At 34.0% G+C, this 24892-nt stretch overlaps 1 protein-coding gene across 6 annotated transcripts in view; it reads left to right on the top strand.

The window, feature by feature from the left end:
* The window catches only part of DENND1A (DENN domain containing 1A), a 221461-nt gene that overhangs the window by 54316 nt on the left and 142253 nt on the right, over positions 1 to 24892 (top strand). For all 6 annotated transcript variants that reach the window (XM_085300458.1, XM_085300456.1, XM_085300460.1 and 3 more), the window contains exons 4-5: positions 4056 to 4105; positions 9927 to 10046. In XM_085300458.1, the coding sequence (XP_085156584.1) occupies positions 4056 to 4105; positions 9927 to 10046 (170 nt within the window). The remainder of the gene's footprint in view (positions 1 to 4055; positions 4106 to 9926; positions 10047 to 24892) is intronic.

The following is a 24892-nucleotide window of genomic DNA, read 5'->3' as shown; positions in this document are numbered from 1 at the left end:
TTGTCTTGTTTTTCCTCAGGTTTCCCAGTAAGCTTCCAAATATGGATTCCCAACCTGTTATCATACATAATCTTTCACAGATCTTCTCTGCCTGTTTTAATTTTGGTTTACTCCAGCTTCTACTCAAACTTTTCTTGTTCCACTTTGAATCTAAGGGTAGATTATGTTTGGAACACTCTACCTGTCTTATATTAAACTCAAGAATTTGCATATCTTTTTCTCAGTGCATTTAAAAAAATTTTATTGTAGCTGTAACATATGATGTTTGTTACTTATGTTCATTTGAAAAAGAGAAATAAAACAGTCCTGTGTGCTTAGGAGGGCCTGAAGTTGTTCCACTGATTTTGAAATGGGAGCATATAGTGTGTGTGTGTGTGTGTGTGTGTGAGTGTGTGTATAAAAGTGTATGTTTATACATATATATATTTATGTAGGCACACACATACATATATATACACACACACATATGTATGTATTTAAAGACTTGAATTAAGACGCTCTTTGCACTGGGTGCATATTAAATTCACAAGTGAATATGCAAGTATACTTTTCAGCAACAGTCAGCTTTCTCTGCTGTCTATTTATATCAGTATGTGGACAATCCAGGACATGAGTTAAGTGTGCATTTAACAACCTTGCTTTGCATATGCTTTTGAAGTGTAGGGGGAGAAGGGAAGGAGGAGGAGGATAGCCTTTCACAGGCTGCCTCTCCTTCATGAATTGCTACGGGACACAAAAGGGCTGAACACTGTATTATTTATTTTGAAAACTTTGCTGCTGAAACCAAACTTAATCAATGAGCTCTGTGTTTTCTCCGATAAGTTATGTACTGGCTTTATCGATTGGGAAGGATTTTAGAAAGCCCGTGTGAGGTTTATAATGTCAGCAGTGTTTTGATTATGAAAAGAGTTGGAACCCTGGGACGTGAAACCAGGTGGTGTATGTCCTAGCGCCAGTGGTGACACGGCTAGGCTCGATCCCCCTGGGGACACAGTTCATGCCCTGCACTTTAACTGTGGTGACTGGCTGCTATAGATGCACTTTTTGCTCATTAAAATGTTAAAAATCAAACTGCATGTAAAAAGATTTGTGAAAATATAAACTTGGGGATTGATCCAGAAAACTGGCATGTGATACCCTAGGGACACTGGTTTCAGCTACTGGGTAATTTATGCTTTATCGGCTGTGTCTTTTTTTTTTTTTTTTTTTTTTTCTTTTTTTTTTTTTTTTTTTTTTTTGGGTTTTTTTTAGAGCAATTTATGTAGTTTTTCTTTAAAAATATATATATAAAGGAATAAAGCACGAAAAAAGGCTATTAATACTACCTCTGTCTTTCACATCAGGTAGAAACATGAAAAGGATTCTAAGATGTCATGGAGTGGTTCTGGGTTTTGTTTTGTCACATTTTTTTTTTTTTAGGATCCTAAAAAGATGATGATCCTGCTATGCATTAAGTAATCACCCACCTAAACAGATCTATAGGATCTGTTTATATATCTGTTTATATATCTGTTTATACCTATTTTATATAGGTAGCACCATATGTCAAATTCACTAGTATTAAAAAAAAAAAAAAGTATGATTACATGCACATTAACTAGCTTGAGCAAAAATTGAATAGTTCTCCAATAATGATATTTCTTACATATAAACTATTGATAGCCTTACTAATTAAAATGTGATTCTGTGTGTGATTTTTGTTTAATAGGCAAAATTTAAAAAATGCCTCTGTGATTAACCTGTACTGGTTGGTTGTCTCAGTTTTTTGAACTGTAAATCAAGCAGATAATTCTTTGCATATAATGAGTGGCAAATCTGTATAGTAAGATTATAATCTTGCATAATTCTGTTACTGAAAAGTTTTATTTTAAGAGACAAAGACAGTGTATGGTGGTACAGATTAAGTATATTGCCTATTTAAGTGAGAATTTCATTTTCTGTTTAGGAAGCTATAAATATCCAGAAACAAGCGTAAAGTAAGTTCTGTGTGATATCTGGTTATCCTCCAATAGTGCAGTGCTGATGATAGTGTTTCATCATGTGAATGTTTTTACTTGCAGTTAAATAATTATTTAATTCTTACTTCATCAAGACAATGGGAAGAATATGTTCTGCCATACTGAGATGGCTATGATGAGCAATTTAACAGCACTGCCTTCATTTAATACTGTTTTATTTCAAAATTCTGTGTAGCAGCTGCATGCCTTTATTTCTAAAAATAGCTTTAGCTATGCAGTCATTATTTTGAGGAGAATTTTTATTGATAAGGCTAATAAATATATAGATACTTCACTCTTCTACAATTATAATTTTGATTCATTTAAAATATTGGGACTTTTTTTTTTTAACAATTTATGAATTTAGTTTCCAGTTATGATAAAGGACAACCGTGTAATAATTAAAATTGATGAAGATGAATGCATAAGCAGGCATATGAATTTAGTTTGATTCAGCGATCTGAAGTGTGCAGCAGACTGTTTAGACCCCTGTGGAAGTCAGTGAGGCTCAGTACAAGGGTGAACCCAGTCACATGAATAATGTTTTTACAAACACGTTATTTTATTGCAAAATACATATTTCTGCAGAGTTTACTCTGAAATCTGAAGTTTCTTTGCAAGTTTCCTGCTGATATTGAAAGCAAGAGACTTCATTGATGTACATGGCAGTCTTAAATAGATCTTTTCTTGTTTTCTAAAGAAGCCAAAAGGTAGTTAAATAATCTGTAAATAAACTGACAAGCAGTCAAAGTTTCCTTATTTTTTTCTAGCTGAAATCATGTTAAAAACTTGCCACATCTTTTTTGTCAAGAAATTTCCAAAGTAGAGTCTGTGAGCAGCTCAGCCTGAAACCATAGCTAAGAATGAGATACGCTTATTTGAATTACGTAGGCGGAACATGTTCTTGCAAGGGAGTCAATATGTTTTCTGCTTCATTGAATAGGTTATTAGATTGATGTAGTTTATTTGTTGAATGATGGAATTGGTTTTAAAAATAAATGAAGCGAGAAGCTTGGTTTAGTTATTGCTGATAATTTATCAGATGGTTTATCATTTAGTCATAAAGATCTTGTTTCAGTTTAAGGCAGAAGTATTATTTACATTTCAGGTGCTGAGATATTTAAGTGTAAAGGGGAGAACAGACAATAAATTGGTAAATGTTTACAAACCTTGTAGCCTTTACATTGGATTTCGTAATACAGAATTCACACTTTGGATATAATAGAACAGTATAATGTAAATATATTACTCTGTATATTTTGAGACTTACATATCTTTCTGTTTTTGCTCCATTAATGATAGAATCTGTTTAAAGTTTTAAAGTTGAAAATGATTTTTTTAATTATAAGCATTTCTCTCTTGATTGTGTTTTCAGACTTCACACTTATACTTTCTATTTGAGATCATACAAAGGTTATATTTAAAAGTTTCTCTAAGTCTGAGGTTGCTTTGCAACATCTAGAACATGGTTTGTAGAGGAAATAATTTATTTTAATATACATTATTTTAATCAGTCTATTAACACTTCAAATTTTATTTCTAGTAGTAGTAGGAAATGTTAAACATTCCTGCTATGAGACCTATTGGCTTTATCTTTTGTTATTTGTCTTGCTGATGTTAGGAAGCATTCTGTAATCTCCCAGACCTCTGTTCCTAGGTAACAGGCAAAAGCTGTGCCAGCAGAAGTGGTCCTGCCAGGCCAAACCCATGTGGTTTGGTGTTATTCACTATGATCCATATGGTCAGGGTAGAGATTGCCTCTAGAGAGGTGTTAACACTCAACAACCCACCTCCTACCCTTTGGAGAATTGCTGGATGGCTCCTGCTGCCTGCCCATGTGTGAATCTTGATTAATTTTTCATTTTTAATGAAGTTTGATCATRTTTATTATTTCGCATGATTGACTGCCTGGTACACCTCCCGTGTAATTGATAAAGCCCATATTTCTTCATCTGTCTTTTATTTCTTCAGGGCAAAGTTGTGAAATTGTACGATGTGGTTAATATTAGATTTATTGGTCCCATTAGATGTATAAATTATCTCTTTTTCTCTCCACAGGAAGTTCTACAGACTTTGACCAAGTTTTGTTTCCCCTTCTATGTGGACAGGTAGTGTTAGATTTTCAAACTTTACAAGAAAATAAGCTTGTCAATAAAACCACTATAGAAAATAAAAACCATACCATTCTTAATGTTCTGTCTGTTTGACTGTGATTTAAAGCACTCAAGTGCAAAATATAGTCTCAATATTCCTTTTTCCTGCAGTTTTTATGGGCACTATCAAAAAGAAAAGTGTTTTAAAAGTTTGAACTGTTCTCTGGCAGCAATAAAAGTGCATTTTGTTTCAGTTTTACATAGTATTTGGATGTTAAAATGCTTGAGTAGTAATCGTCAAATATACAATATCAAAACTTTTGTATACATACATGTTTGAATACTTAACTGTCAGAATTTAGACGGAATAATGAATTTTTAAATGCTTTACATTTAAAGGCCTTCTGATCTTGTTGGAATGCTGGTGGTTTCCTTGTGGCTACTTAATGTGGCTTCTAATTTTTTTTTCTGAAAATAAAGTAACTTCTAGTGGATTTGATGGGACCTATGTTCCACTGAGAATATTAGATTTTTGTAATATAGACAACACCAGAACTAAAGTTTTTTGGGGGTTTTGTCTTTACTTTGAGTTACTCTTAATGATTTCATGGAGAGCACAAATATTCAAATTTTAAAAGGATGTACCACTGTTCCTGTCACATAGCAGTGAAAAATATTCAGAGTGTTAGCTGCAAGACAAGTGACGCTAACCAGTTAAATGATGCTGCTAAAATTGACTTTAATTGTGATTAGACTGTTAGAAATGTGTTTTTCTCATTTCAGTAGAATTTGTGATACTTAGAATAAAGTGATTTTCTTTATAAATCACATGCATTTTAATTTGAATTATTACTTCTCATATGAGCCATTATTTATTCATTTTTTTTTTATCCTGCAGGCCAACCTGAGCAGGTGTTTTTAAGTTACCTTGAATAACTCTTCACTAATTTCTGTGAATGTAGATAAAATCTTACTCTGCTTCTTTGGAGACAGAAGTTTGGAGACAGAGTAAAACCTCTGCTATACTTTGTCCTCCTGTGTAGTAGTCTCAGGTTGGGGAGAGCCAAAAGCTTGAACTGATCACGCAGATGATAAGTTCTTTCAACCCTCCAGGTGGTTCCTGCAGATCAAGGTTGAGAAACATTGCTGAGGCACTGTTGGAGACTGTTTTTATCACCAGTGCCTGTGCTATACCCGATTTGTACATAAAGAGAGATTTTGAATATCCTAGACTGTCGACTTGAGCTACTTAACCAGTGCTTGTTGACTCAGGTGACCTTTAACAGCTACAAATACTTCTAATATTTTAGAATAAATTTTGCTGATCTTTTTTCCCTTCTTATAGGGAGGAAATAGATATATATCTATTTTTCCCACATACATGTTTAAAGGTAGTTTGCTTAGTAACAGAAACATTTGTGCTTACTATGTGTAGAGCTTTTTTTTTTTTTTTTTTTTTCCCCAACAAAACATTATAACATTTTGAAAGACAAGAAGGTTGAAAACCCATATGGAGTGAGTGCAAATGGAAACTTAATGAAAAGTGAATCCCATTCCTGGAATTCTCTTGTTTGACCAAGTATCAGAGGCTTGAATCAAAAAGACCATAAGCCAACCCAACCATTTTTTAATGCTAGGAAGAGATTGTGCCCTGTAGCACTCTTAGCAATTTAAAATTGAGACTTTCAGTGTTCCACAATGTAAAGACAAAGTTAAGGATGTGGCAGCTGAGAGAGATGTGTGCTACTTCTCTTCTCCTAGATGTAAAAATAACTAAGTGGATGTGTATTGACTGTATGGAGATATGTCAATAAATACTTATTGTTATGTCTTTTATGATGCAAATTTGACTCATGTTTGAATTATGTGTGGGGATTAACCTTCCAGTTACAGTGAGAAAGAAAACTACATCACTAAATGCAAATGTATCAACTGTAACCACAATAAAATGAAAAACATAGTGCATCTTAGGTACAGGTGGTTCAGCTTTTAGCTACTTCCAGGTTTAAAGCTGGTCAAATATCTGTTCTTAGAGACTATTTCTGGAAATTGTCTGGAGTGACAAATTTGGATTATTTGGTCTTTTCTTTATTTATGGTCACCATACTACTAATTATTTGTTTATACATTTCTTATAACATTTAAAATAGTTGTTGAAAGTGTTGAATGGCTAGCCTCATAATGAAGTGACCTCAGACAGTGCTTTAATTTCCCCTCAATATTCTCAGTAAATATTTTGTTTTCTACTGTGAGATAGAAAGAATTTACTTTCAGAAATACTTTCTTCAGTTATATGTCAGAAAAGTTGCACAGTTGTGATTTACAGTGCAGATTAGCACTCTCCATTGGGATTTTTAAACCCACTGTATGTGCCTAAAGAGCAGCATGTTGGATCAAATTTGCAGTTACTGTGAGGTGAGGTTTTTTTGTATTGTGTTTTGTTCAATCTGAACAGAAAGAGACAAACATTAAACTGACTTCAGTAAAGGCATTGTAAATAATTAGATTCTATTTCCAGTTAACTGGATTTTCATTTTACCTTGTTGTTAGCTTTAACAATTTTAATGTTAGAATTTCTCTGTAATATTGAGAGTTTTTAAAATTATTCTTCTGAATGTAATAGTGGACATACTTGCTGATTGTTCAAATAAATTAAGATCATAGAATAATAACTTCTCTGGGAATAATACTCTGTACAGGACATCTCTCTAGGATCTCTGGAAAAATTATCAGTATGAACTATGAGGAAGAGATACTAATGAAAGTGGTGAGACATGCTTAACTTTGACTCACAGGACAAAGTACCCTTAACTGTTGTGGAACGTATGTTTTAAAGTTCTGCTTAAGTGAGGCCTCAAATTTATACCCTTTCTTGGAAGTACTTTTAGTTAGGGAACTTTAATTTAGAATCAAAATTCTGTGTTATGTGTAGTGAACACCAGGCTTTCAGTGCAGACCTCTTGGTGACACTTCCGTTCCCTGACTTTGACGAAAAAACATTGTTCAACATCCTCAAATGCTGAGGAAGAGTGTGAGGCTTCATACATGTCTCTTCAGTGTCTGCAGATTTCATAAAACAGCATAGCTGAAAAAGTACTCTGGCTTTCCCCAGATCACAATGACAAATGATGATAAGACATCAAGATTATGAGGCAAATCAGGACCTTTTGAAGGACCTATCTCCTGCAGTCTAATCGTTCTCTGTGCTGAAAGTTTTGGCAGAGATACTGTAATCGTTTTTATGTTGAAAAAAATGTATGAATGCTATAGATGCACCAGAGAAGAGCCTCAAATTTCCATTTAAAACTTGAAATATTTTCAAGATTATATAGAATCTTTCTTCAAAGGAGCAGAAACAACGCAAGCAAGGTACAGTAAAATTGGTGTATTTCACTGAACTTGATGGAAGTAGCTTCTTCTTTCCCATAAGTGATAGGATTTTACTAAAAGTTATAGGTTAATGGCTTATGCCAATCAAATGAGTTCTGCTGGCAATGTTCATTTTGAATTTTTCTATTTTTTTATGGTGATACTCAGATTTTGAGATGTGTCACTACAGTTGGACCACAAGACTGTATCAAACATGGCATTCTTTTCTACAGATCTATGCATAATTTTCCATGTCTAGAGTTAAACCCACACAGACTTGTTAATTCCTCAAGAATTCTTAAGAATTCAGCTTCTTCTATGGTTTCTGGCTTTAGCAGGGATGGGGTGGAGATGTGTGTGTGTGTATATGTATACACATATATATATATAGTTTGTTTGTTTGTTTGTTTGCTGCCCTTCAGTGGCAGTGCCTAGTTAAAAATTTTCTTCAGGAATGATGTGAATGAAATAGCTCATTTTCTTTTTTTCTTTAAAATATTTTAGTCAGTAAATACTGCAATGGATGATTGCTTCAAAATATATTGTTCCCCTCTTTACTTAGCAAAGTCTTGCAGAAATACTTTGTTTAGCATATGAATTAAAAAAAATGACTTTTTTTCAGTGGAAGTAGTAAATGAATAGTCTAGTTTACCATATGAAGAACTGGCAACTGAAATTTAGGCAAGACCTATCAGGAATGTTTAGTTTGTACAAATTACGTAAATGCAAGAATCTTTAAGTTTGCTCTGGAGGAACTTACCAACTTGTCATGATCATTTAATAAACAAGCTTCTCCCTGCTGCAAATGAAGTATGTTTGTTTCCCCTGTTCCGTAATGTTAATTGTCAGCTAGAATGCTATTTCTCACACACATACTGCTCTCAACCTTGTTAAAATTAAGCATATAATCCCCTTTTAAAACACCATATTAAATCACCATAGTAACATTACATCTAAGCTAGACAGATAAAACATAACACCAGTAAGGGAATTTTTGGCATCTTCTAGCAGCTCTCTATGTTTTATAGAAATGTTTGCTCTTTTGGCATTTAGCATTGGGTAGAATGATGCCACTCATACTATCTAATTCTCAGGCTATTGAAAAGCTTAAATTTCTGTCCTTTTGTTCATCTATGAATTTGGAGAAATCCTTGGTCTACAGTGGTAGTTTTTTGGGTGCGTTTTCTTAAAAAGAAAAAAAAAAAAAAAAAAAAGTTCCGTGTTTGGGATCCGTTAAAGGGTTCTTACTTCTAAGCTGCATAGTGGAATATTTTGATCCTGATCCGAATTTTATTTCTAAATATGTTTTCATGTTTTCTTTGGACTGAATGTATAAACATGCACGTAAGTTACGTATTGCATGGTACATAGCATCATAGAAGAGAATATTTGCTCACTTTTAAGGCTTGTGATGTCATTGGTTGAGTGGCCATGAATTTAATGTACTATACATATATATTTTTCGATGTGAGTAAGATTGACTAGTAAAGATGGATAGACTGGAACATAACCTGAAATATTTCACGGTGGTGTTAATTTCATGCCAGTTTAAAGTGTCAAATAGATTAAAAGCCAAATGTGAAAGATCTCTCATAAGTATATTGTGGCTTCACCACTGAATGATGTTTCTGACAGTAAAGCTACAACTCTACAAACTTGGAGTGAATTTGGCTTGGATTTTTATGGAATCTGCCATCAGTGTACCTAAACTTTTGATTAGCTTTAGACAAATATGGTAATACCTCAATAATTCAGTGTTCTTCATTCTGAAAATAAATTGTATTTTAAAAGTACTGTGCTTTAACGTAAAGCATCATATTTTGAAAAAGTTGTTTCAAGCATCACCTTCTAAGCAGTAAAATACTAATACGAATTACAGTTTTTCTTTTTGTTTTTTAAGATGATGTTTTGAATCCCCCTTTGTGTGTGTGTGACTGTTGTGATTACATAGCTGCAAAGCACAGTCATCTGGAATGCTTCTAGTTACGGGATGTTTTGGAGTGATGTTGTATTTGGCATACATGCAGAATTGATATGTGAATATAATGCTTCTACAAGTCAATATACAAATCTTAAATATTAAAAGCTTGTTACTAAGTATTATCTTGCTCTTGAAGTAAACTAATTCTTGAACAAAGAGTAATAAAGAAATACTTAGGATTATTTGAGAAAACACGGATTTGATTAGTATAGTGTGTACTGAATTGAAGATACCTGTTAGTCATGTCAGTATTTATAGATAAATGTATTTTTTTTAATATCGTCTCATGCTTAATAATAAGAAATCTCCTTCAAACCCTTTGCATATTTAGGTTTCTAAGGATGTATATTCTCAAAAGTTAATTTCTCAAAAAAACTCCACTGAAAGAGGAAATGTTACAGGTTCAATGACTTAGTCAGATTAGATACTTGTGACATTGAGTTAGCTCAGTATTAATTTTTTCCTTTTTATTCTCTTTATTTTCAGCCATGCAGTTAGCCAAGTTGGCCAGAACTTTACATTTGTGCTTACAGACATTGACAGCAAACAGAGGTTTGGATTCTGTCGCTTATCTTCTGGGACCAAGAGCTGCTTCTGTATCTTAAGGTAAGTCTGTGCTTTTGGCTGACTCTGGGAAACAATGTTTGACTTTACTTTGTTACGCTGCAATTATAATTTCCAGCTGTTCAAAATTATTTTCCTGTCTGGTCCTCAAAGTCACTGCTCTTCTGCAGAAGTGGTGCAAAATGTCTTGCACTTTGAGTTCTTCTGTAGATAATTATATTTGTTTGTAGTCAATGTTCTTGAGTTAACAATGTGAAAAAAAATCAATGTCTCTTTGCAGTAATTTGACATGACGTAGCATGATGGCAGCCGTTATCTTTAGCTGTCACAATTGATCTTGTTAAGACATTTTGTAGAGATTTGTATATGCAAGTTTATTAACAAAGCATCTGTTGGTAACTGAGAGAATGTCTTGCTGATGCTGTCCACATCCTGAAAGTTTGCATGAACAAGCCTCATTCTGTTTTGTGGATTTTGTCTTGTAAAGACWGATACTGTAAGTTGGAAAACAGTGTGTTTTAGATAGAGGCAATGAAATTTTATCATTTTTTTTTCTGATGACTTCCCACCAGCATGCTGGAATATAGTCCTTGCTTTTCTTTTTATATTTGCTGCAAAAATTATGCATTTATAGCAATTTATTAGCTCTGCTAAGAGATCTAATGGAAGTGAAGATTTCCACATGCTGTCCTGCATGTCCCTTTTAAAGCAAGTTTAATAATGATCTCCTTTCTGTTTTTTCTGTTAGTTCTGATTTGACTGTGAACAATCAGCTAGATGATCAGACAATTGCTCAAGCAATCACAAAGAAAACAAGGACAATTTCTTTTAATAACCATTTCTCTGGTTGGCCCTTAACATGAGAGAATCCAGTCTAAGAATAAGAAGAACTGATCTTTGGTTTAGCAGTACTCTATGCGTTGGCAATGGCAGAATGGAACCTTCTGCATATGTGTCATTGAATATGACACCTTTGGAGAATTTCAGGGATGGTATTGCCAAATGTGAGAGAAACTATTTCTGACTTGATTGGGTTATGCATAGCAATGCCATAGAGTGGATTTTGGATTGATGTTTGTAATTTATAATGAATATTTTAGTACTGTTTGTATCTAAATCAGATGAAGATACCAAATATGTGTTGCCTTATTCTTCAGCATTAGTGACAGGAATGATCTGCTCACTAGACCTTCACTGAAGAAGCTTGATATTTGGATGAAATCTACCAAATTACTAATTAATTTTGTGAGAGGCAAGATGACAGGTGTTTTCTCACTATCTCTTTTCTCTAGTAGAGATAATTAACTATGGCAATCCAGCAATATGGACTGTATACTAAAGACAGGAAGGTATTTCCCCAGTTGTTTTCCTGTAGCTGTTGTCCTACATAACTGGAGAGCTGATTTACTCTCATGTGGGAAGTGTCTGGTTACAGAAGATAACTTCTCCTGCTTAGTGACAAATTAAAGGAGAAACAGTTTAAAAGGAAAATCTCAATGAGTAGTTGATTCTTGATTTCTCCTGGAATAGAGCTCTTTGCTGTCAGCTCCCTTATGTTGAGTGAATGCCAAGAAAAAATGGAGGAGTTATGTTGTAGTTAAATGCCTTCTGCTTCAACTCATAACCAAAAAAAAAAAAAAAAAAAAAGTGCTGTTACAGCAGTGGATGAACTGGAGCTTGTAGCATCATTCCTATTGCCTTTTTCCTGTGAACTCATGAGAAAATGGAAGATCACCATTAATGCAAATTAATGGATGATTTAGAAGATAATGAAGAATGTTAATCAGCATTACACAGATTCACTTTCTTTATTCCCAGGACTGTAGCACATATTGTTAATGTGAATCTTTTCAGTGTCCTTTATGAATTCAAGGACACTGCCTGAAAAGGGGAGACTACTACTCCAAGTGGGGGTAGATGGGTCAAAACAGGCTGAAAAATGTGAGCATGATACCAAAAAGAAACTGGGGGTGAAAACAAATTTTTTCATAGATCGTTTAGCACTTCTAAAACCCTAGATACTTCATATAATTTTTTGGCATAAGTTCYGTACTTCGTTTTTTCAGAATAAAATATGTATGTAAATGATGAATATTATAATCTACAGTTTTGAGGATAACAGCAAGTTGGTGAGAAGTGCTAGCCATATTTATGCAGGATTACATGTAAACCCACCTTGTTTTTCTAGCAATAAGCGGACTAAATTTGCATCTGCCCCATATGGATCTAAACAGACCTTTGTTGAGTATGAACAGAAATTATGTAATCAGTTGAGAGTTACACTAAGCTTAAGCAAAGAATGAGGTCTTCACTGAGAGTCTTAAACGTTTTTCTGCCTATTCTACTTTCAACTTTCCTACCTGCTTYAAACAATTTATTTTTACGATTTTTTTGACTAGATCACTTAAAATTTGTCCTTCTTACCTGTTACTGAGCTAAAAGCATTAAATTGACTGGACGTACATTATCAGAGATTGCTGGCAGCTTTCAATGATACCTGTATATGCCCTACCTCCAGTAGATAGTCAGTGGAAAACTGGATGGCAACAAGCTTGTAGTTTTCCTTGCTATGCTCAGCAATAGCATCAGAATGAAATAATATGACTTATTATCAGAGATGACATTCAGATATTTATCAAACAGAGATTGTAAGGGTCTATCTGTGGGCAAATTGGTTTGGAGGTGGAAGATTGTTACATTTAGGTTCCTCACTGGGTAGGCGGAGGAGAAGAAGGAAATTCGTTTCACTCAGTGTGTGCTTTGAAAATTTCCATAGAGCACTGGAAACAAAGTTGAGAGCTGAGACAATGCTCCAAAGTCAATATCTTGACTTTGAGTTTTAAGGTAACCCAGAGACTTTTCCATGTGGATGCAAAGTGCAGGAAGGCACCTTCTTGGAGTTCAAAAGCAGTAAAGCAATCCGCCTAGATGTACCTCCTGCTGTCAGCAGAAAGGCATTTCCACATTACAGAATAACTCTTGGCTATTTTAACCAGTACTGTTTAGGAAACTACTTTCAAGATAATTCTTGTAACTGTTGCAAGGAACAGCAATTTTATTTTTGATAATATTTTTTATATTACCATAATTTGTTATGTTCCTGCTGTGGATAGTATACAGATTTCTGAAAATATGTGATTTTGAAAGCTGCATCTTCTAGATATTCTAGGATTTTCCACTAATGCAGAGTCGCTGAGTCTGTCTGTCTTGTAATTCTGTTTTCTTTTTCTTCACTTGATTTCTAGCTAATCATGAAATTGCAATGATTAAATGTTGTATGTAACAGTGTTTATTTTCTCAGAGAGCTCTAGCAATAGGATTAATTTCTACATTTCAGACAGCAGAGGGCGAACAAAAGCATGAAACCAGTGTCAGATGTTCTGGTGGGGATTTTTGAGGTTCTAAACAGCGAAGAGATGAATTTAAAAAAAAACATGGAATGAAGATACGATTAAAAAAAACACAATAGCGTATTACTTTAATTTGACTTTGCATCATATATGGGATGGGATTTTGAAGGTGAGCAGTATACATGATTCTGAATTTAGTGAAGAGCTGTAGGTGGAAAAAAGAGTGGGGTTCCCGATACCGCACTGTTACTTATTCATCTGATACAACTTCCCCAGCCCCCCCTAATCAGACCTGTTCCCTAGTTTTTTTCTGGAATTTGTATACTTGTGTTTGTTTTGTTTTTTGTTTTGTTTTTCAGTTTTCTATGCATTAGTTCTTTCATCAAGGAGAAAGAGTCTGGAAGGCCTCAAAGATGTTCAGAATTTGGTTTTGGTTGCTGTTTCCTGCTAATTGCAGTGTACTGAAAGATGATGTAAACATACTGATCTACTCATATAATCTCAGTGATTAAAAATATCCTGTTATTTCATATCTTTCTGCTATGTCATATTCTTGATGCATATAGATACTTCTTGATTCTTAAGAAGTTGCATGCTGAGGCTGTTGATTTTAATTTCATCACTTTTTAACTTTTGATCTCTTCACTAGCTTGCTCATCTTCTCAAATTTCTAGCAACCTAAGATGTACTAAACTCTCATTGTGTTAATTACATTATGGACACTGTTTTCAGTGGCTCATCAGTATATGCTGCTTTAGCTAACTCTTGTGATGTAGAACTGTAAGCAGCACAGACGTTTGATTCAAACATTCTTGTGAGAAGAAAGCAATATAGAAAGTAATTTGTATTACTATCAGTAAGGATATTGAAAGGAATAGAGTTCATTTTACTGCTTAGTTTCTCAACGTTTAGGTCATGCTTATGATCTGCTTTTAGGGGGACGGAATTGGAAATATCATAGCTGAAATTACTGCAAGGATGATAGTGCCTGTTGTGCTAGTTCTCATGTTCTGAGATTGTGTAAAGAAAATGAAGAGTACAGGTTGTATTAACTATGAAGATACTGTGAACATACAAATTTTAAATTATATGGAAACATTAAAGCATGTCCTTGTAGGAAGACATTATTAAACACTACGTACGAGTTTTCATTGTAGCTGGGTTACTTGCTTTTCTGACTTGTCTATATTCTAGAATCGGAGACTCCCAACAACTCTGTTTGTGCAGTTGAGAAGGAAGAGAAAGCTCTCCTTTAGGAATGTAAAAAATGTTGATAACTCAGTCTGAATACTTTTTTTGATACTGTTACTGCAGAGTGTTTATATAATACAGCTAACAACTCTGATTTCTTCTTTTAAACTTTTTTTAATCTTTTGTCTCCTCAAATATTTCCGTCATTAAATAAAAGGACTCAGTCATTGATGTTTGGAAATATTTTTCAGCACACAGCAGATAGGATCTGGTAATTTCTTCAAAAGGCTGTTTATATTGTATTCTGATCATTTAATCTTTAAAATAAATGATACCTTTATGAAATAAACTTCTTTTAAAGCAATTATACTAAAATGAAATGTTGATTGCATACTGTTTAGACATGAACTGCTTTAAACATGAAAGCCAGTTTAATGATTTCAGGTTACCTAAGAGGGAAATGACAGTTGCATAGYTCTGTTTTGGTGTAGCTAAATTTTACAGATATTTTTACCAAGTTGACCACAATGTTAGATGTGTAATTCTCTTATTGAGAATGTTTATTTGAGTTTAAAAACTAAATTTAGCAGTTTATTAATCTGGAAAATAATTTTTGTATTGCTTTAACTGAACTTTGTAATAAGTTAGATTAAGCATTTTGCTCTGTGGCAGAGCGGTTTTGAAGTGAAGTTGTTGCTGTTATGTGATCTCTTTCATAGTCCCTTATTTTTCAGTTAARTTTCTAAGGTCAGTAACATGAAAAATGGAATGAAAAACACTCTGAAATTAAAACGTGTTTTAAAAAAAGAACAAAAAAAAGCCAACCGTCTTGTAGTATAATATAGTAAACATAATAGAACTTTTCCAAAAATTTTTTGAAAAAAAATTACTGCATTGTTTAAAACACTAGATTTTTAATCCAGTCTGGATTATTGGATTACTAGTATGGTACTTTATTAAGATCTGTAAATTCTGTTATGTTTCTTCAATAATTCTATTTGAATATATTTTCAAGAATGTCATGAAGCTTAAAAGATTATGACTTATTAGTTTTCAAATTATAAAGCTAGACAGCATGTCCGTTACTGCTGTTTTAGTTGAAATCGAATCCATAAAAGCTGTAGTGATTGGAAGTGTGGGTACTTGTCCATCTATGCAGATAAATGTTTTGTCTTGTTAAGTGCAGTTTTTTTCCACAAATGTGATTTTGGTGAATTTGTGCTGTATTTAATTTGCAAAACGTCTTTTAATTTGCAAAAGCAGCTTTGGAAGGTGTTAGATATATGCTGCCAGACCATACAAAATCTTTTATCCCTGAGAGGCTGCCTATATGCTGTATTTTCTCTTCCTATCCAAAAGGGTTGCAGTAATAGTAGTAAACCCTTTCTGAGAGGGGAGCATGATCATTGATACATGAATGAGATGATAATCATTACTGCTTTGACGGCACCCGAGAAGTGTCTGCTGCTGGACAGGCTGTGTTGCCTGAAGGCCCTGAGATACATGAGTACTTAAAGCCAATGGAAGTAACCAGATTTGGTGGACAAGAACTACGAGAACTGTCTCATTCTTGTAACTGTGTAATGACTACCTTACATATTTGCATATTATTTTCTAGACTTTTTATATGTTAAGCTGTGAGCTATAGCACCTATTTCTAACTGCTTGATGCAACAAAAGTAATATAAGTTGAAACAAGAGTTTTGTCTTGCTCCAGGTTTTGTTAAAACAACAACAAAAAAAAGTTTAAGACTTTGGATAGGTTTGCTTTGCTTCTTAAACTTATACAATGTTAGTGTTCTGAGAAGGTGCTATGGCCATGTGGAACTTGATTTGAACTTTGCTTAATTTGTTGTTTTCTCTGGGTATTCAGCTTCGGCTCCCAAAATGAAAGATGTTCTTCTGAAGTGAAATGCAGAAATGTTTGTGTGGAAATCCCTCTTAGACAAAATAGCTGAGCTTTGTACCACTCTTTTTCTAAGATAAAAAGAAATGGATCTATAATAGTTTGTGACAGATGGCAGAAAATGTAACTAACTGAATGTGATTCTGTGTGGAGTTATTTGAGGGTTTTGGTGTGATTTGTTGTGAGTTCCTCTCCTCCCCCCCTTTCCTTTCCTTTGATTGCAGTCTTTGTCCATTTATTCTTAGGATAGAATAAGATTTCTGAGCAGGGGCCTCTCTTGTGGTGCAAAGTGAGAATTGTTTTTAATTGAGCAGAAACATGTGGAAGGATCAGGAATATCTCAAGGGATTACAGAAAAATTCCAAATTTGTACTACTTACAGCTTGTGTTTAGAGCAGGGTCTGCTGGGAATAAATGTTAGTTAGTGTGACCTGTGACCTTAAAAACTGTTGACATGGATTTCAGCCAGAAACTAGCCACAGAACGCCTTTGTTAAACTCATTCATAGCTCCTTGAAAACTCTAGTCAGTGAAAGTTGCCAGCTCAAATCTAAGGAAAGCAGAGCCCCCCCCCCCCCTTTTTTTTCCTCCTACCTTTTTTTTTTTTTTTTTTTTTTTTTTTTTTTCTTCCCCCCCCCCCCCCTTTTTTTTCCCCCCCTCCTTTTTTTTTTTTTTTTTTTTTTTTTTTTCCCATGCTTTGGAAACAGTGGACGCCCCTTAACCAGCAAGACTTCTTTAATAGGACTGCATCGCCTAAACTTGATTGGAATTGACAGCTTCCTGGCTCGGGCTTGCCAACTGGCAGGGCATTGATGCATAGGGGACAAACAGCTTTAAGGGYCTGTATACCACTGTTTGTGTATGTGCCTCAGAAATGCAGCACACTTCTGTTGTGAAATGTTCTAATATGAAGGAGAAAAAAATGAATAAAAAACTGAACACTACTTCTAGTTTCCAAATCTTTCAATTATTTTTTTAAGGAGGAAAATCCTGAATTCTGCAACTGAGTATTTGTATGGCTTTGTTTTTGAAAATATCGTCCTACTGTCTTTTCTCAAGGGTAAATATTTTTCTGTGGCTTTTGGCCAAATCAATGAAGAGGGAAAACTCTGGAAGAAAGACATAGATTTTTAGAATTTTGACTGTGTTTTTTAAAGGTGAATGTAGCTTATTTAATAGTCTGAATACCCCACTATAAAAGAGTCCGATTTACAAACCCTGTTTTCTTGTACACTCACTGTCTTACAAGTTTTTCTGCTTAGTGGGTTTTGTGAGTCCTCARCTGATTCTGTGGTATGATTCACTGTTTGGTCTGCCTGAAAGGCTTGCCTGACTTGAATCACGTTTTTGAATTAGGAGGTGCCCTAACATCAGTGAGGTATATTTCTGTGATGTATAACAAGTGGTAAGAATAGGTATGAAATGTGATGCAGTAACAGTTTGTTCTGAGAAAGGAGTATGCAAATTTTGGTAAAGTGTAAGCTAAATAAAAGCATGCGACACAAAGTTATGTTCATAAAGAGTCATGGAGCAGATGGGTAGTAAAATTAACTATAAGTTTTAATCTCATTTATAGTAAAAAAATAATGAAATCATATTATTGTATAATAAAAATAATTTCCCCTGAACAACCTAGAGTGTTAAAGCACTCAAATATTGTCATTTTGATTCAGGTGTTTTGTAAAGGCTTGATTTTGTAAAAGCACAAACTAAGGTTGAATTTTTTTTTTTTTTTTTTTTTGGAATAGCTTCCATAGAATTGCATTTGTTCTCTCCGTGTGGGATGTGTTTTTTGTTTTGTTTTGGTTTGGTTTTTTTTAAGAGGAAACAGTAATTGAAAGTGTGAAGCAACTTCATATTTTCCAAGGACAGTACAGCATTAACCAGTAATGGCTCTTGTTTTCTAGGGATGCAGAGGAGGGCTGGTGGGAGAACATGGGAGCTGCTTCCCCTCTTCGAGCTCCTCTTTGCTCTGGAAGCATAAAATTCTCCTCTTTTTCTTACTTTTTACCATTCTCTTTTGAATTCTTGTTCTTCAGCCACTGTCTTTGTAGCCACAGAGAGCTGCACTTCCTACTGAACTGCTTCCTGATCAGCTGAAACGATCTGAGTATTACTTGATTCCGCCCCCTTTCCCAGAGCTGACTTTGCTGCCTCTCTGCACATGCCAGGAGTCATTTTGTTAATGTTATTGAGACAGGTTGAACTAACTCAGCTCAACAATTGTTTGAGCCTATGGAAATTCTTTAGTAATGTCTGGAAATTGTTGGATGCTTTAATTAGAAGGATTGATTCTTTCGTTTTAAAATGTTCTATAGCTGTTGGCTTTGGGGATATTCGCAGATGAATAAGAAAGGAGATCCAATTCTCACTTTTTCTGGATGAAAAGTTCAGAACATTAAAAAGCGCAGATTTGTAATGCATGCTTTGAACTAGTGTTAATAGGAATTTTCTTTCATGGTGTATACAAATTATCACATGAACAATTAATAATGTATTTAGTAGTCTAATATATGTGAAGCCTGAGATTCAATTCTTTTGGTTAGATTCTTCATGCTTTGTATTTTTTTTTTCCTTTGCATACATAAAATAGATTAATAAGAATCTGTTTAAGAATCTATTTTATACCTGGTAAGAAAATAGTTAGAATCCTACTTTTTAGTTTACTGCATAGCAGAAAATAAGATGTGCGCTCTGCACTGGAGGAGTTGCACTGTGACTCTGAAATAATGTTTAACCTTCTGCTGTTTCTCTACCTGAGTTGCACATGCTTCTGCCCAGTCCCACGTGATGAACGCTGCTGATATTTAAGAAGAGCAGATTACTTATTTTTTCCCGTGTAGTCTTACCATTGATATATGCAGATGATTTTGAAATCTTGGAATGATCTAGAAGATGGAGAAGGAAACTGGCATGAAGAACTGGTTGGTATCAGGGCTGCTGAGTTCTGTGTTCAGTTTACATTTCTGACAGAATCTTGAGTAATTAGAGTTAGACCTTATTCACAGAGAAGTGGTGCAGTATCACTCTATCTGCTGAAAAAGTGCTGTGCAATTGCAGAAAGCTATTAATATCATTAGAACAGACAGACTGTTTTGTTCAAATGTGGATTAGAATAGGATATAAAAATTGGAGTTTATACCTTCCCTACCTTGTCAGGCAGAAAGGTTTTTATTATTTGCTCATCATTAGAAAATTTGGTATTATATTGGCCTAATTTTTTAAAAATATTTCCTATACATTATATTTTCCCTTATTCAGTAATTTTCGTACTGTGTTGTGGTAAAGGTGAATAGTTTTTTCGGGTTTAGAATACAAATTTTTTCAGATACCATTTCAATATACTTTCAAAGCAGACTACATTGTGGTCTTTTCTTTGCAATTCTGAAATTCCAAGGTAGCCATTTAAATATCAATGTATTTTAGCAGATAATTTGCAGAAGCAAATTTTGCCTCCACGTGCTTTTTTGTCCCTTTTCAAGTTTACAGTAATTTCTGATTGTTGTGAGTCCTGAAGCAGAGGATTATTATCATTTGTTAATTTACAAATAAGCATGAAGTATTTAAGAGCATTTCCATTAGGCTGTATGAGGTGCTGAGTTATTTTAGAACAAACAAGAAAATTTCTCTATTGAATTCATAATGTAGAAGAAATTAACAATAAAAAGAACTGAAGTTACTGGTGGAAGAACAGGATATAATTTGTCAGTTTTTACTATTTTGAAAAAGAAAAAAAAGTGATAGCCTGCTATTTTGGTTACTAAGTGGTTTGTATAACCTTAGAAAATGGCATAAGCCTAAATCTTCAAAGATTCTTAAGCTCCAAAGTCAGTTATTTCATTACAAGCTGTGTGTTGAAACACTTTATCTCTTTTGAAAATATCTATACTGATTTCTAATCTCAAATTTATATTAAGAGATTATTATCTCTCTAATCTTTTTAATCTGAACTTTAATCTCAAGTTTATCTTTGGTCCAGATTTCCTCATTTTCTACAGTATTTATATTTTGGCTTCTGATCTGACTCAATTCTGGAGAAGCTTGGATATCTAGTAGACTGATCTGTGGGAGTTTCCTTGTAGCCTGCGGTATGGAAGCATCAGACTTGGGGCTGATGAATAGGAAGAATAAATTTGATATCATTTAGCCCAGATGCTGTGACTGTGCAGCCTCTGTTGCCTTCAGCACTTTCAATCTAGTTAGTTGAGTCAGCTAGATTTCTGGATGCTGTTTCTTGGCAAGGTAAGGTTACTCAGTGCACTGCAGCCTGCATGAGATGAGTGCCGTTATCCATCTATATCAACTTGACTATTTGCAAACCAAAGGTTTTCGGTTAGGAACTACTGTGTATTTTGGGCTGAAACTGACTTTTTTAGTTTTTAAGAGCAAATATGTTTTTCACTCTTGGGACTTAGTTTGGCTGATATTGTTTAACATTCTTGTCCTACAGAGAATTTGGAATCGGAACATAGAAAGATTTGCTAATATTCCCTGTAGGGTAAAATTGGTATTTTATTATCTTATTGTTTCATAGATTCATCTCTCTTATCTGTTTTAATGGAGTTATTTTAGAAAACTAGTTTATATGTTAATTTTTTTTGAAAGAAGAAGAGAATTGATAATGAGAGAAGACTTACTACAATATAGGAAAAATATCTGTTGCTAGTTTTAAAACTGTTATTATAAGATCAGGTTGGGAGTGGTGACTGTAGATAGCCCCAGAGCATGGATCATCTTAAACAAACAAAAGAAAGCTTTTAACTTGCTTTCACTTCTTGTGGGACACAGAAAAATATCACAGTCCAATAAAATAAAATAAAAAAGGTCTAGTCTTTATGAGGTTTAAATATAGCTGTATGTTAATCAAATAAATTGCTAGTAAGAATCAGCGTGTTCCTTTTGTATGTATCTATGATACTTTCAAGCCTTTCAGAAAGATGTTTAGTGATGGCTGGAAATTATATGGAGAGTCTTTTTTTGGATCATCTGCTTGGTCCTTTTGCAGTATTGACTCTAGAATCTCTGTACTTAAAATTCTTGAGAGATGAAAGAAAATACTGGCTGTATTTGGCCACAGAGAAATACAGGAATAAATCACAAGAAATTGGATCCCCCTCATTCAACAGTATAACAAAATTATACCTAATAAAAATGTTGTTGTTGAGCCTCTATGTGCTGCCTCCATGGACTTTTTTTTTTATATATATATATAGAAACAGTGGATTCAACACATGCATTGAATGCAAATAAGGGCTGAAAATGGAGACAGTTCTCTGTTCCTTTGAGCAGATCTTGTAGAGCAAAGAGGAGAGGGCAGATAAGACTCCTAACTAAAGTTTGACCTCTTTCACAGAAATCCTCATGTCTTATATGCTTGAGCTCTAGCAAAATTTTTAGACTTCCTCTTTGGTATATGACAGGAAATTGATCTAAATTGGTTAGAAAATAGGAGAATTCCATGGATGTAGTATGCAGGGTTGGAAGGGGTCTCCTGTTGTTGCAGGCATTTTGCTTTAACTTGACATGTTTATAAAACAGTTTACATTTTAAAAGTTTAGGGTTTTTACCCCTGCTGATTTGCTTAAGCAGACACTGGCTTCTCTTTTCAGTTACTTGTCAGAATATGTATGGAAAAGTGATGAACCTAGTGAAAAGAGAGTTTGACATCAATTAAATTTGGTTATCTGCTTTATGTTTCTTCTTTCTGATACACTGTTTCCAGTGTAGTTTTTCCAAACCTCCAGTGATTTTTCTTTCCTTTCTTTTTTTATAGTCCTTATGAGTTTTACGATATAGAGATGAACTATTTAAAAATACTGTAGCAGGAAAAAAGGAATCAAATTTTATACTACATAAGCTTATTTGTTGTCTTTCAGTTTCTCACACTTCTTTCTTTGTACCATTATTATTATTATTGTTGACTCTAGAAACTTATTTCAGATCACCTGTAAGATTCTCTCAATATTTTTTCTTGTTCTAGTATCCTTAAATGAATTTTGAATTGTCTTTAGATTATATTACCCTTCTGCAACCATATTCTGCAATATTGAATAAAATATGCTTATTAACATGGTTTCAAACAATTAAAAGTATGAGATAAACATTTTTTTCGGTCCCATCAATGAAAAATTTCAGCAGAATTTTTTTCTAGTTTTTCTTGGTCCTTTTATTGAGATATTAATAATGTGTGTTTGTGCTCATTCATGATTAATGTGTGTTTACATTTTATATGAATATGCATGTGTCTGTGTATGCATGTGCAAAAAATGAATAAGTAATATGTATGTAAATATTTTTGCACATAAACATCTGTAAAGAGTACTGTCTCAAACCAAGAGAAGTCTTAAATCCAGTTCATTCTAGGTGTGGCTTGTATTCTCTGTTTTATAAATGTGTGTGAACTAGTTTCTCTTAATTGCTTTTAATTTGAAATTTTATGTGACATCATATTCAGAGCTATAACAATGCATTTTGATGCTTTAAATTTAAGCCAGATATTGAAAGGAGTCAGTTCCACTGAACTCGGAAACAATGAATTCTTATTTTCAACCAGATGCAATTCATAGATAACAGGTCAACAAGGAGTATATAAAATAACATTGAGTGAAAAGCTTTGGAATTTTCATTGTAGTGTCAGTATTTCTGTTAAAGGCTTTGCTTGCTGAGCTTGAAGTTTTAAAACATAGTAGAATCAGTTTAAATATTTTTGTTGAAACTTATATTCAGTAGAACCTTGCTAATCCACACACCTCATAATCGCACACAAAAAATGGCAAGCTCCATATATATCTCAGCTAAAAAGCACAATAAAGCTGTAGTAGGGTTTCATATTACTAGGCATCGTTACGCTTACTATGTTGTATTCAGTATATGTGATTCTTCATACTTAGCCAAATAAATAACTCAGAAAAGGGCACTTTCCAGGCTTTTTGCTCCTTTTGAATTCAATTATTTATTATTTCAATAATATTTAATTTACGCTAGGTATTCTGGGGATGTTGCACATTATCTGATGTTGTAAATAGAAGTGAATTTGAATTTGAATAGTAATGGCAATAGGAAAAGATTACAAAAGACAGAAATTGTTGCAGGTTATGAACTATGGAATCTTCTGTAATGGCAAATGCTCTGAAAGAGATAAAGCTCATTTTAGGTAATGGAAGGGTAGTGGCTCTACTCTTCTTGTCATGCACACCTTTGTTCTTGCTTTCCTTTTACTATGACACATTATGGCTGGAATAGAGCCATATCATCATGTGAAGATGATGATGTTCAAAACAGAAGTTTTCCTCTGTTTGTATCAATTGTTTCGTTACCTTCCAGTGGAAGCGGAAGGGATTTTTGTCCAACTGTCAAGTTTGAGGATTGACCTTGAATGCAAAAATCATATTGTTATAAACCACTATGAAACATTAGTTCCAACCAATCTGGTTACCNAAAAAAAATATATATATATAGATAGATAGATAATGCGCTTAAGAAAGATCAGCTAAAGCCCTGTCTGATCTGGTGCAGTTGCGGCAGATCTTAAAAGCATGAGCAACTGGGATGAAATGTTGAATGCATAAGATATTAATTGGTTGGTATTAGGGAAATGTTATTTATTTTACTGAACTTCCCTGATAAAATGGTGGTGGTGATTTGATAACTGAATAAATGAAGTGTAGAAAAGACGGGGATATCTCCTGGGAAATACATGTTTTAGAAGTAAACATTGAAAGTCAACATTCTTTTCCAATCATCAAATTAAAGTCCATTCTTATATGCCTGTAAGAGCTTGGAAAGATTGTTAATATGAATGCTTTTTTTGGCTACTGCTAGTTGTTTTTAAATTGTTACTAGATAGTGCTTGAGGTTTAGGAAAAGACTTTTATTTTGCTGCTTACTCTTTAGTATGTATCTACATCATTTTTCAGTACAATTCTTAGTTGAAACTTTAAGTGATATCTTTTAACACTGGAATTTTTTCCTCTGCATGTTCATTTTGATAACAAGTCTAAGCTGTGTTCTTGCATTAATTTTGTAGTGGGATAAAGTTATAGCACTTTTGAAGTTAGTAGCAGCCAGAAAGTACAGGGAGTTGTTTACAAAGAAGTCCCATCGATTCTCCTTTTCTGTGGAAGCATTCAAGCAGTAAGACCTGCACAGTCTGTTTGGCACAGTAGCTGCTCTCAGCTGGCCCTGTGCCCTCCTGCTGTTAGTCAGGGCAGAGGATGTGCCAGATCTCAGATTGTAACGGAGCAGAGCCTGCTTGCAAATCTGCTTGTAGTTAGCCTGGGGCCTTTTGGCAGCAGACTACAGCCGATTGATTTAGTTGCAATCCTTTTTCCTTAATATTTTCCATCTGGCCAACAATGACCTATAAAGACAGACACAAAACAGAGTTTAAATTATGAGGAGCGTGATAGTAAAAAGCTTCCAAATCTCACTCTAGAACCTGCA

Source organism: Rhea americana, unplaced genomic scaffold (genome assembly GCF_003343005.1).
Source record: "Rhea americana isolate MKP2758 unplaced genomic scaffold, rheAme1 scaffold_164, whole genome shotgun sequence".
Lineage (NCBI taxonomy): Eukaryota > Metazoa > Chordata > Aves > Rheiformes > Rheidae > Rhea > Rhea americana.
This window is presented reverse-complemented; position numbering and strand designations above follow the sequence as displayed.